The sequence below is a fragment of the Exophiala spinifera genome, assembly GCF_000836115.1.
Source record: "Exophiala spinifera strain CBS 89968 unplaced genomic scaffold supercont1.1, whole genome shotgun sequence".
Taxonomy (NCBI): domain Eukaryota; kingdom Fungi; phylum Ascomycota; class Eurotiomycetes; order Chaetothyriales; family Herpotrichiellaceae; genus Exophiala; species Exophiala spinifera.
In genome coordinates, this window is record NW_015622513.1 from 1,945,963 (window position 1) to 1,959,551 (window position 13,589).

Sequence of the window (13,589 nt, forward strand, 5' to 3'; positions counted from 1 at the left end):
TCTCGTGCACCCAGGCGGAATGTTCGCGGGTGTTTTCGTGAAATCCTTTACGCCGCAATTGACGAAAATCCAAGGTGAGTTGCTCGTGACTCAGGCGAAGAATTGTGTGATCCTAAAGCAACCTCAGCTTCCGAGATACGCAATACGAGCATGGGCCAGAACATCGCTAAAGGTCCAGTATCCGTATTATGCGGCTATCGTTCGGACCTCTATTCCGTACTCGAGCTGCGAGCACACCGAATTTCGGGCGAAGCATCAACACTTAAGAGATTTACAGAGTCCAAGGCTAAGGTTCACACGCGTGTCGCTACGAGCCAGTTGCTTCGCTTTTCGATCCTGCCCATTTGGTATAGCACCTCGGGGCAGCATGAAATTTGCAGCCCACATGGTAGCTGTCATTTTGACCGTCGGGATCGGTGATGGAAGGTTTTCAACGGCCCCAGGATCGACATTGTAGCCCAAGCAAATACTCCGTCGGTGGTCGCTGCTTCAGATTATGCCATACCATGCAACTCCGTCCCTGCAGCAGAGAGGTCCGCCTAATATCGCGAGCTGATCGACACGGTCTTGCATGTGCACTTTGTTGACGTGAGGCACACACTCATAATGGCAATAGCAGGCCACAGCTCACAGAAGCCGGTTTGGGTGTGAGTTGACCTTACTGCAAGGCCATGTGTGTGTATTATCACATCAAAGTCGCACAGTCAGCGACGTGCAGTGAGAACAGCCGCATGGAAGAAATGCGACAGGATGCACAGAAAAGGTCAGAGTCAGAGGGCTTACGTTGCTGCAGCTCAGCTAGAGCGTTGGTCCCAGCGCAACACCCGGGAGGGGTCTGGTATTAGTTGCTCCACAGTGCCGACCAGGGCCATGTCGCTATCACAGGCTGTAATTTAGTGAGGGCGAGCAAAAGCACCCCCGGTAACTGCCGCTGTTTTGGGGAGACTCGTAGTGGCCTGACCATCTTCGATCTCGATTGATGCCGAGCTCTCATGGGCCCCAATAAGCGAAGGACAGGGGTGCCCAGACCAGAGAGCAGTGTCGCCGAACATAATATACCTACGGTCCCTTCTTCCAGACGTGGAGTGATGGATTTGAATTTCCCAAGGGTCTTTGCAAAACACCAAACTTTTTCGCCTTTTCCAATACTATCAACATTCGACTATCTCACACTCAACAGGAAAGCATGCCTTTCTCACAGCCCTTTAACCAATACCAAGGCCCATCATACGACAATAATGAGGTACGTGCCTAGTGGCGATATCCACTGCCACCCCTGCTAACATCGTCCCAGCAGTCCTGGGGTGAGGTCGACTTCACGACTTCGCTACAACCCAACGACAACTACAAGTCATTAGATGATACAAACTTCTATGATTTTAACACTCTACCAAATGCCAACCAGAATGCTCCTTCACCAAACTACTCACAGTTCCTAAACTTCGACTCTTCAGAGGTTGGCTCCTATTCCGTACCCAGCGAAGGTATCTCGCCCAACACATTCAACGTGCCTCTAGCCTCCAACAACTTTCCAATCAAACTGGAGGACAGTTCCTCGCAGCTTGAGCCCCTTTCCTGCGCATTCACCGCACAGTCCGGAGAATGCAGCCCTCAAAGATGTGGCACTGAACCGTCGTGCCTCCAGCTAGCAAGCCTTGCTGAGATTGAGGATTGCACGGGTGCACTTGATTCCAATCCTGTGACGAAGACTTCACGCTCAAACTCCAACTCGTCTACGTCCAAACCCAAGGAGGAGAGAGAACGAAAACCCCGGTCAAAACGTGGCCACAAGAGCTCTTCCAGCGACGAAGAGTCAGCGCAACTACGGGCCAAGCAAGCACACTCGGTTGTCGAGAGACGGTATCGGGATAACCTCAATGGCAAGATCACACAGCTGCATCGTGCCTTGGTCGCGACCGAAGCCACGTCAAGATTGACAGGCATGCCCTCTCAAGACTTCTACTCTTCACGAGAACATCGGGGCAAAGTCCGCAAGTCTGACGTGATGACCGATGCTATGAACTACATCCACCAGTCAGAAGTCGAACTCCGGCATATGACGGACGAAGTGAACCGCCTCAACGAGAGAGTGCGGACACTTGAGAAGCTGGTGAAGTGTGAAGACTGCACACTACTCAAGCAGATGGTGCGATTACAGCTTCAGCATCAACAACCACATTGAGAACCGCCTAACATATGACGAATGGCTCAATTTACTCTCAAATACACGCTACTCCGACTATATACTACCTTTCCTTGGTATCAAAAGTTGACGGGACGCCCCTCGAGGGGTTTCACCAGAGGATTGATGCGAAGGGAGCTGGGAAAGCTTCCCTGGAATGACTGATCGGTGTTGTTGAGCGCAATGCTCTCGGAATTGGATGAGTTGTTTTTCGACCTTTTGACGAACGGGGGGAGGCTATGGATTTGCTTTTCAGATGCTGCTACAGTGAATATGCTGTCCACTCAACGTTGGCCCCGACAAGGGCATGGGTTTCTAAATCCGGAGGCGTTGGTTTACGAATGTCATGATCAATCTCGACTCGCACTTGGAGTGCTTGAGTCTGTTCTGCTTAGGAGTAAGAATTCTACAAGGCGGCCTACAGTACAGCCGTTTGCTGTAATAATGACACAATTATCATTCCAGAAGTGCTCCATTTTCATTTTTCGTCATCTTCAGTGAAGCCGCTTTTGCTTTTCGGCTCAGCTGAGGCGCTTTAAGAGTAGCAGAAGCTCATGAGCTTGGTGATTATGCAAACAAGCAGTTTCCATCTAGCAGAGAAGTGAAACAAAGCCGTACGATCATAATGTCGGATTTGCAGCACCTCAGATGGATACTGGGGTCAGCATCAAGGCGTCATTGCGACGCCGACGTACACGCGGAGAGCATCCAACCCCGGTATCAGCTATGCGTACCTGCATAGATTCCTCCTTCATAGGCTGTGGCTTGCAGACTATGTGAAGTGGTTCACTCCCAAACATAGAGAAAAGTATCAGGCGACTTTGGTACCGGCTCAAGTCATTTTTGGTATTGGAGGTACCTAGCAGGAGTGGCCTGATACCTCCACAAGTCTAGAGGTCAGACCATATGGCAACCACCAACGCCCTCCACACTTTCTGACAAGTTGCTCTGCTGTTTGATCAAACTGGTTCGCGGCTTCAGGTCACAATACTTCAAAAAGAGAAGCGTCCCAGCCTCGTTGAGGCTCTTTGGTTCCAAGGACATTGTGCCGGTTGTGGAGGGCGCCGCACTTTGAGAGTTGAATAGCTCTCGAGCGCAACGAGGCTGCTCGAGCATCGGTCAGTGAATCTACAATCAACGAGGCAATGTCTTTGCAGCATTACACGGTCCTCAGGTCTTTTTTACTATAGTACTTTCTCCGAAGTCCCTCGAGGAAACAACAAGCTTGAGCCTTCAATATTGCTCCGGCTGGAACACCCCTGCTTTCCACCCGAGAAAGCAATGAGCATCCTCCCGAGCATCATCACGTAGTTGACGACCGCCACTACCGATTTCTTTGCCAGTTTCATTTGAGTACTGAGGACAACAAGACGCCTCTCGTTTGCCTTCTTTGTCTTCTCGGGAGCAGGACTACGAACCCAATCTTGCATCAATTGTGAACGTCTGGCACGATTTGAAGGCTATCTACGCCAAATTTCTTTTCTATTACATACCTCCATCGCTAGGGACGACGGGATACGAGCGCGCGGATCAACACAAGGGACGAGCATCCCTCCTATCGACCTTGCTGAAAGACACAATATCGGTACAAGCAACTCAACATTCCAAAAAGGACGAACTACTACGAGTCTACGGCTTCGGATCCACATCCGCGAAATCATCACCCGTAGCAAGGTGAAGTGGGTGACGAAAGTCGATCACAAATGAATGGATGACGAAGACGAAGCAAATGACAATTCCTCACAGAAGGTAGTCGCGGCAACTGATATTGCTGGCGCCTCTGTGACGGGAAGCACCATCACTCCTTTCGGGTGCAGACATTTCGCTCATGCAGTCCCACGGGTCTCTGGAAGTAGTCGGGCCGTAAGTGCCAGCGTCCAGAATTGACCCATGCCGAGCTTCGGCTGGGCACTGCCTCGTCACAACTCACCACCACAAACAAGGACGCAACAATCCCTGTGTGGAAACGGAGAGTACATCAGACAAGATTGTGCGAAGAGGAGAAGCGGTTGGCATTGTCGAATCATGGACAATAGCGCAATTGCTGAACCGGATCTTTTTGAGCCGTTCACTTCCCCAAGCAGGAAAGTGAAGTAGGGGAAGAGGGACCAAGCTGCCATGGGCCAATGACAGAGCGTTGGCTCGGGTCAAAGGCGGCCTGAAATGCCGAATGAGGACGATGAAGCTGCTTGCTATCGATCATGAAGCAAGCGCTAAATCTGGGGTCGAGGACCTTGGAGTGACCTATGACTTATCATGTTGTCGAGAATACCTCACAGGTGGCTTTCGTCATGACTCGTGAGCGGGCGATAAAATCAATACTATGACTGGATCGACGGAATAGATTCCTTTCCGCGCGGATCAGAAACCGTAGCCCAATCTCTCCTGGTACCGAATCCGCGAATACAACTAACGCACTCGCATTGTTGTCGTATTGACCTTTTTTTTTCGTACAAGCGCTACTCTAGTTAGTATTGTAGCTACTCTATGGATGCAATGCCCGGCACGGCATAGACCCACCCGCATGTGTGATGCCATCTGCAGGTCAATCTCGAGGCCGATAGCGTAGGGGTCCACTATTGTTCGTAAACTAGCCATCATCAACCAGCCAATAGTGAAAGGGCATGGAACTTCCATATTGAGCAGCCGAGGACCCGGTCGGGCCCTTTTCCATTCTGTGAAGGCCACTTGCAAGTTGTGCCGTTCTTGCGAAGACAATAAATGCTAGTATTATTCTTGTATGCTCCCTAACTCCCACAGGGTCTTGTAGATTGTTTCGGACGCTGGCTTGGTCGCTGCGAGCTGGATCGAACCGCTAATCCCGAACCCCGAACCGCAGAACCGCCGGCAGACACTGAAGGTCAAAGCGAGGGCTAACCGCTAGGCTGGACACTCTTGGTTTTCTTGGTGTGGCGTTCCTTCATGGACATATTTCGTGCCAATGTCGGAGACAAGCCCACGTCTGCTTCAGCTCTGGGCAGGCAGAATTGAAATTGTCAGTCTTGTATGCCGTAAGCGGCCCGTACGAGTTACGTGCTGCCCATTGTAGTGGAAGAATGCTCAGCAACTCCCACTGGTAGGGGGTTTATTAGGCTCTCAGCTGCCGATATCCGAAAGCTCCGTTAGCTCGAAGCTCGAAGTGGCCGATTCCAGGGGGCGAGGGAAAAATAATTCCCTCCTTCAAAAAGACACGAGACGTTCTCGACTTTTGCGCCCGTGGCGTGATCGCCCGTCTGTAAGGTGATACTCTGAAGACACGTTACCTCGAGCCCAGCCAAGCTTACGAGATGTTTCTTTCCCCTCTGCTTCTGGAACAGGCACTCAGTACGCCATACCGTGTTCGCTTGCCGGGTGAGGTGAGACTCTGGGGTAACTTACTGTAGGGGATCGCCAGAATTCGGGACGGCCTTTTCCCTTCTTTGCGGGTGTGGCAGGATTTGGCTGATCACGAACAACAACGTAAGTTGCGTTATGTTTCGTGCCACATTGTCATGTGTACACGAACAATCATACGTGCGTCTTCACGGAGTAGACACTGCCACGGCAGGGGTCCTCTCCGTCCAGAATAAGAATGCTGGTGTTCTCTTGAACCTTCCCCCTCATCCAAGAGCAAGACTTATCCAAGTATTCAGAACCATTGACCAATATCTCGATCTGGGACAACAAATCTGAGATCCCAAACCACCTCCCCCCGCACACACAAACTTCTTCCAATATTTGAGAGAAACCAAAGAACAGTCGGTCGCTTGGTACAATTTCACGACTAAGGAGCAATATCCATACATATTACTTGTCAGTCCTACCCACATGCCTCCAATGCGACTCCCAGTCACCACGCTCGGCCAAACCGTCAGAACGTTCGCTTCACACTCGGCAAGAAGAACGCTAGCCCATCGACTACCAGGTTTACATGGACCTTCGGCGCGGATTCTTGCAAAGACCGCACGGCCTCACCATATGCCGGCCTCGTCGTTCCCTATGGTCGTTCGCGACGGACTCAGTTACAGTGCTCTGGGAGCGTTGACCTCGGCGGGTGCGTTTCTGATTTATTGCGCGGTAAGCAATATCTCCTCGTACCCGTCTTCTTCGCTCCCCTACCAATACCGTCCCGTGGCGTGGATCGACCGAAGTGATTTTTGAGAGACCCACAGTCAACATCTTTCCTGTTATCATATTATATATATGTACGCAGGCACAAATTTATTTCTCGTCGTCAGAATGCCAATTTGCGATATGGGAGACTGATGGACAGGACAGGACAAGGACGCCGACATGATGGAGCTTCTTGCCACGCCAGACGCACTTGGCTGAGTTCATGATGATGACCATGATGAAAGGAATTCCCTGAACATGATTTGTACAATACCTGAGGGAAAGGGACGGGGATTGTGTTTGTCCTCAAAGGGCGTTCGAGGGGTTTAGGACTTTGCATCCTAGGTTTGGAACAACAAAGAATGACTTGATGACGAACAAACCTACAGTCAGAATCACCCCTTGGGCAGCTTATGCTCGGGTGTCTTTTGCTCGCTTCCCTCGTCAGAGTGGACTGATATCACTGGATAGTGAATTGAATGGGTGCATGTGCACAATAACCGCGCTCCATTGCGGACGCTTTGCCCCTTGTCTTGTAGTAACAAGACTCTGGGAGCTTGATATTGTCCATTCTGTCTTTGATTTTGATCATTGTGATCATAGCGCCCAGTCACTCTCGAGACAAGACATGCCCTAGTTCCGAAGTACTTGGAGTTGCGACGTTGCTTGCGGCGAGAGCAGCATTTGTTCTTTGGAGAGATCGCAGAGGTGCACCATCAAGCACGACATAGCTCGGAATCCACTAAGGAGATCACTACATCAGTAATCGAAATCTGCATACCTCTCTCAAGGCAATGCTGAGAGCATCCTTGGAGACCGTACGTGACAAGGCTCTGTTTTCTCCAGGCTTCGGGATTCGGATGGTTTTCAATGCCCCGCGATGTTTTGGGCCTTATCAAAGATAGCAGCCGCGGAGAGAAGGTGGGCGCTGATATAATATGCGCCTGGCTTGGTCAGGCTGATGGCATGTGGTACGAATTAAAACTTACATCATGCGGATGTTCGCGGGACAGGGCCCATCCACTCCTGAACATCAACATTCCTCATTCGTTCCATTGGGAGCACCGTTGTTCGACATTCGTCCAATTTTTGCGCCCGAAGTCCGGAGTACAAGTACGAAGCGAAACAAATGTGAAGCGGTGTGAGCCCAAGCAAGTACAACACGGTCACAATTCTCCCCCGGAAAGGAGTGATTTTGTCATCCGAGTGGCGGCGAGCCAATGGCTGTCCTTCTGGAAGCTACCACCACTGCATTCCGTCCCTATCGTCGTCTTGTTGCCGTGGTCAACTGATCGTGAGAAACACGAGGCTCGTCCTCGGTCCGGAAAATCTCACGAACTCAAGTAGGTAGGATGACCAGAATATATACATGCGCGGGACAGATGACCCCCGAGTGATGTTTCAGCCCTCTTCTTCGGCATACGAACACCCCGCCGATCCCACTGGAAGCCTACATCTACACACACTACGCCTTGTTTGCTGAACTATCAACATCTCCAACTTTTGTTGTCGATTGGTTATGTCACATCTCGGGAGGTGACTCCATGCCGGTGCTGATCACGTATGCGACATCTCGTGGCTCCACGAGGGAAGTCGCCGAGCGAATCGCTTCAAGACTACACAATGACGGTTTTGCCGTCGACTGCCGGCCCGTCGACCGTGTCTACAGCGTGGCCAACTACAAGGCTGTCATCATAGGGAGCGCCGTACACAATGCCAGATGGTTGCTGGATGCCGAGCGATTCCTCGACGTCGAAGCCACAGGACTCCGGACGAAACCCCTCTGGTCGTTCAGTATGGGCTCAGCCTCTGCGAGCACACCCGGTTGGAGACGGGAAAAAGTGGCCAAGCGGGAACAGAGAAAGATTGAACGCATGATCATATCAAAGGTGCCCACAGTCAGAGAGCATCGCTTTTTTGCTGGAAAGAATGATGGACAGTCCTGGTCGGGTCTTGCGAGAAGCATGTACCGTTGCATAGGTGGGAGGTTCGGTGACTTTCGCGAGTGGGATGAAATCGACATGTGGACAGATGCCATTGCGAAGGAAATGAAAGCCGAAGGCATTTGAGACCGTCGAGACATCCAATTCCATTCCAGGAGCTGTCAGAGTGTGACGAGATCTTGGGCTCGTTGGCTCGCGATTCTGCTGGTGGATGACAGGGTCATCCCAAGGGACGAGTCGCCTCAAAACACACAATACTAGTAGACGGGCAATTTTTCGGGTTTGATTTGGAGTTCTGATTTGGCACTCATCGCTGTGAGAAAATTAAATCCCACGGGCACCAGTCCGTGTGGGCCGAGTGTTTTGCAGGATACGAGCATTATCTTGTTTTTTCAGCTGGAACAACCACTTTTGCTGATTTAATCAAGGGTCCCTGCGTCCACCTTCAAGACTGCAGACAGATGTACGAGGACACTTCCAGGAGTTTGGTGTGTTTGTTATAAGATTGGATGAATGCCAGCTGCAAAAGTTGCACTGTCACAGCTACAGCCACAGCCTTGTCTAGAAAATAACAGCGCAACGTCAGACCTGGAAATATGTCGTAGTGGTAAGCTTGCTTTCGCACTAGTTTCGCGCGGGCCGAACTCTAAATATCTTGTCAGACGGTCATTTCTCGCCCAGACTTCTCCTCGCTCTTCGAAGCCTTGCACGTGCATCTCAGTGGAGCCGCTGGCCGATAATGTCTCCTTTCCTTTCCAGCCACGCCCGCACGGGATCTGCAGTAATCATTTCTCTTTCTCTCCCAAGCCCTGTCAGGCTTGTTCTCGGCGATAAAGCCCAGCAAGTGCACCTGCTCAATCCAGAACCCGTCTTGCCCGTGCTCAATATCCCCCTGGATCTACCGGGCAGCACGGTGCTTCACACGGACATTGTTGGAACCTACAATATTTCCCTCCATGGTCAGATCAAACTCCTCCCCCAGAGCTTTAGGGCGTGACTTCAACATGTCAATCACTTACACCCGACCTCTACCAATCAACCACTTTGATTCCAGGGACGATGGGCTCTCATCAATTCTCCTAGTCCATGCTAGCCCGACAGATCGTATGACTGTGGCACCACATCCCGTTCATTGCACCGCATGGTTGAGTTCATTGATTGGATGGTGCTCCCGGACTTGTCGTCCGCCCCGGCCGCTTCGCTAATATTCTAACAGTCAAAAACCTCCTCGTCAGTGCGACGAGCACTGGCCTTTTATCGGTATGCTGCGATTGACTATGCCCTTCTAGCGCATTATAGTGACTCTCGAATGAACTAACGGCTCTGCTTAGTAGCTGAAATCAACCGATCGAGGTCGCCCCAACCCCGTCCAGTCTCATCCTCTTACAGGTTGATGCAATATGGATGGACGACACATTCGACCAGCAGAATAGGTTCTTCCTACTATGGGCCAGGGTTGCGTGCGCCATACCCCACTGCCTGAATCGACAGCAGCACTCCGACAGACTATTGGGCCAGGAAGAGCATATCCGTCCCTTTCGCAACGCCGAACCAACCACCCTCGTCTTTCACATGACAAGCTTCACCCCGAGTACAGGCGAATGTCCAAGACTGCTTTCGAGCTCCAGTGCCCGCTCACACCGGATGCTCTTATGACATATGCATAAGCAAAACCTGAGACCGAATGACTTGTTTACCCTCCTCGCTAAAGCGAACCCACACATTGCTAATCGTATATGGCATCTCTGCCCCCCCTCTCTCTCCGGGCACGTACTTATATCGCTTCCTAAACTTGCAGTTGCCTCGGCTTTTTGTTTCATTCTCCTTTCCCACCGAGCAGAGCCGCCATTGATCAACGAGAATCGGATAGTCCCTCCATTCGAGGAAAACCTGGCTCGAAGTCTATCAATCAACCTAACATCCTCACCGCCAGTGTCGACATGCAAGATACACGGGAACATGGTCGAACGCGACCGAGGGTCGCCAGAGCTTGCGAGAGGTGTCGTATAAAGAAAGCTAAGGTAAGCAATGTGGTATAAAATAGGTGCCAGCGATGTATTATTACTCCTTAACGACTCGCCAAAGCGAACCTGGATCTTGTTTCAACAACTCACAAACCGTCGACAATAGGCATCTTCCTACCGCTGCGTGGTCCTTCGGCCTTCTGGGACTCGTACGCACACCAATTCCCCGCCTTCACCCGGGTTTCGACAATCCTCAGGGGCTTTATCTGCTAGGATGTTGAGGTCTCGTTGCAGATATAGGCTAATCACCTTTCGTTTGCAGTGCGATGGGGAAAGGCCATGCCGAAGATGCAATCTCGACAGCGCAGTTTGCTCGTACAAAGTCCGACGGAAACCAGAATCGGCCGGTGCTACTCAGAGGTGGGTGAAATCTCGTCCTAAGATGTCGACGCCAAAGCCCTTGGTTACGCATCACTGGACTGTAGAGATGACCTTGTTTCTGTTTACTAACTAAGATTCCAGATATACCAATCTTTTACTTCAGCACCACTCGGCTCTCACGGCAGGCCTCATCAGACTATACTCGAGGCTGCTTGAGGGGAAAGGATGGGATGGTGCGCCGGTGGATGAAGTAAACGGCAGTCCCAGCGTCCATTGCATACTGGAACGAATTGGCGTGATTGGAGCTGACGAGGAATTTGACGAAGACCTCGACACCTCAGATCACAACGAGCGACCGCAACTTGCACCCATTAAAGAAGCCAGCGCGCCGGCTGGAGTCAAGAAACCAGCAAAGTCAAAACCGCACCACGCCGCGGCAAAACGCAGATCGCAGAGTCGTGTGTCATCGATCCAGACAGAACCAGAGTCAGGGATCGACAAGTCCCGAAACTCCTCGCAGCACGTCCGAGGTATACGGCTAGCCTCGCCATCGAACTCAGAGATGTATTCTACCGTCTTTGAATCTGGAAGCTCCGACACCCCTTCCACCTGGGAGTCACCCGGCTTTGCTGACGAGCTCTTCTCGGCCTCCGCCACAAACGGTGATGCTCAGATCCGGTATGAACGAGACATGGACACGACATTTCCGACCGAGCCTTCCTTCCCGACCCAACATCACCAGCTCCCCGATGCAAATCTCAACGCGCAGTCCACGGCACCACTTCCATTTGACAGTGGCTTCGAAATGCAGGTCACGGACAACTTTGTCGATGCTACTTGCGATATGAACTTTTACGACTGGGACGGCAACAACTCATTCGGTATCGGAACAGAGCCGGGACTGTTCGTACAAAGAAACAACACTTGGAACCCTTCGGTGTTTGCGTGATAGTCCCTTGCAGCGAGGCATAGCTGCTTCCTCGGGTTCAATGTCAATGTTGGAAACGTCATGGTTCGAAGTGACGGCCAACAAGTGTGCGATTCCCTAGCCCGATAGCAATTGTCAGAGGCGTTGGAACCTCGATTTTCTCAACGTGGTCCATTGGAGGCATTTCCACTGTTTCTGATAAATCGAGCTAGCGGCTCCAAGAGAGATTCATTCAACGCACTCTTTCCCATGACTTACTCTTGCAAGTGGATTTGGCCTTGGTTCCTCGGAGAGGTGAACACACCAATGCTGTGGAAGGAGCCCCAAAATACAGCGACTTTCACGATACAAGCATTGTTAGACCCGGATGCGCCAACCGAAATGTAGATTATACATTTCTTCTACAGGGTTTTTTGAGGCCCTAAGCTAAGCTAAGCTAAGCGGCTACACAACACGAGGAGCAGTCGAGGGACGCCCCAGGCGGCATGACTTGCATGGTGCTGTACAGGAAGGCTCCCACGAGTATCCACAGCTGCATGGCTGATAGTTCGTGGACCCTTGCATTTCAGAATTCCTACAGAACTGCAGCTTTTCAGGTAGGCTGTAGCAAAAATCCGAGCATGGGGCAGGATACGACAATGACATGGCGGCACTACACTGCATGATTGTGTCGTTAATAAGATACTCATCACAAGCATCGGTCCGAAGTGGTCAAAGCTCAAGACGAAAGTAATATTCTTGTTAGTATTTGTTCAAACTCTCTCTCGGGCCGAGGCCCTTTTCAATACGAGGGTCAATCTGCTCCTACAGGCTGCGATCACCGATCAGTGGCAGCATATCACGTAAAAAGAAAGCAACGATGTCATTATTATTGAGAGCTGCTAAGCGAGCGTGGAAGCAAAGTGTTGAGAGCTCGTAAGGTGTTTGTAGCCTTGTACTCCATAGGATGGATCTCAGATACATCATACTCGGTACGAAACGTGAAGATTGGCAATAATAATAATTGGGACGCCCCCGTTTTCCCTCGGAAAGTGATCCGAACGGATCTAGAACTTCCGGAGGCGTTGAGAAGCAAAGCTGACCAAGGGATGGAAAATTTGACGAGGACGAGGATGAGGACGAGAAGAACCAGGTACACAATATAATATTGCACTTGTTGTCTTCTGAAGCCAAGCAACACCTACAGATGTTCACAAAGTACAGTGCATGTCCTAGATGCTTCATGCTGTACAGACTGTCCACTACAGATCCGCAGCTGGTCGATGGGATGGACGCTTTCTCACGGTGCAGCGGCAGCGGCGGCAGCTGAGAATGAATCGGACCATGGGAAGAACAACAACACTAAAAGAAAACATCGTTCAGCCCCGGACCACTAGTAGATTAATCAGAGACTTTTACGACAATTATGATATCTTCGTACAGATAAGGGAGGGAGTTGCGCTGTTCTTTTGTTTACTAATTGACGAGAGAGGGATTAAAGCACGTACCACCACCACCGCGCAAGCCATCGCTCACCCACCGTCTCCTCCTATTACTTGCGCGAGGTGACTCGGTCTGAATGCGGAAGTAATGGTTTGTGATGATATTGCCTACTCCAGTCGAGGTTGCCATGTGGAACTGATATGTCTTCTGTACTCCGTATTGCTACTCGTAATTGATGTTATCATCGACCAGATCGATCTTCCTGTACATCAAACACAGGGACATCACACAGTAGAGTACGACTCCGAGTTCTCTTGTACGGTAACGTATGTAGTTAACCGAGTTTCGAGGGATTTTGGCCATGCCAAAATCATGTCTCCAGATGGGGCGCGGGTGGATGAATTCTCGTCGACTTGTAACTTGTCACCTGTCAGGTCACTCACGGTTTACTCCATAAGGGGGTCAAGGAATCTATTTTTTGATCACAGCCTCCGGCCGCGTTACCTGGGTTGGTATCGTCAGCGGGTCTGCCGGCTTTCACAATAGGGCCATCCCTGTTACATCAAGGTTTGAGGTAGATTATTGGACTTTGCCGATGCTTAGTGAGCGCCACTGGTTTGCGTCTACCCCAGATCCAAGGAGGCTTGTGGTTGCTTGGTGTGCCGCTTCTTCCCCCT

General features: G+C 51.0%; 4 protein-coding genes across 4 annotated transcripts; all 4 read left to right on the forward strand.

The window, feature by feature from the left end:
* Window positions 1-1,186: 1,186 nt before the first annotated feature.
* On the forward strand, window positions 1,187-2,182 carry PV08_00727 (uncharacterized protein; the record flags this gene model as incomplete). The annotated part of the gene is made up of 2 exons (XM_016375092.1): window positions 1,187-1,243; window positions 1,295-2,182. The coding sequence occupies 2 exons, from the start codon at window positions 1,187-1,189 to the stop codon at window positions 2,180-2,182; spliced, it is 945 nt and encodes a 314-aa protein (XP_016240368.1).
* A 3,807-nt stretch (window positions 2,183-5,989) lies between these two features.
* Window positions 5,990-6,315, forward strand: PV08_00728 (uncharacterized protein; the record flags this gene model as incomplete). Its single annotated transcript, XM_016375093.1, is given in 2 exon segments — window positions 5,990-6,238; window positions 6,244-6,315. Coding segments are annotated over 2 exon segments (321 nt in total).
* A 1,503-nt stretch (window positions 6,316-7,818) lies between these two features.
* PV08_00729 (uncharacterized protein) lies at window positions 7,819-8,343 on the forward strand (the record flags this gene model as incomplete). Its single annotated transcript, XM_016375094.1, has 1 exon — window positions 7,819-8,343. One exon carries the CDS (start codon window positions 7,819-7,821, stop codon window positions 8,341-8,343), a length of 525 nt encoding a protein of 174 aa, XP_016240370.1.
* A 2,164-nt stretch (window positions 8,344-10,507) lies between these two features.
* On the forward strand, window positions 10,508-11,511 carry PV08_00730 (uncharacterized protein; the record flags this gene model as incomplete). The annotated part of the gene is made up of 2 exons (XM_016375095.1): window positions 10,508-10,605; window positions 10,704-11,511. 2 exons carry the CDS (start codon window positions 10,508-10,510, stop codon window positions 11,509-11,511), a joined length of 906 nt encoding a protein of 301 aa, XP_016240371.1.
* Between the last annotated feature and the right edge of the window lie 2,078 nt (window positions 11,512-13,589).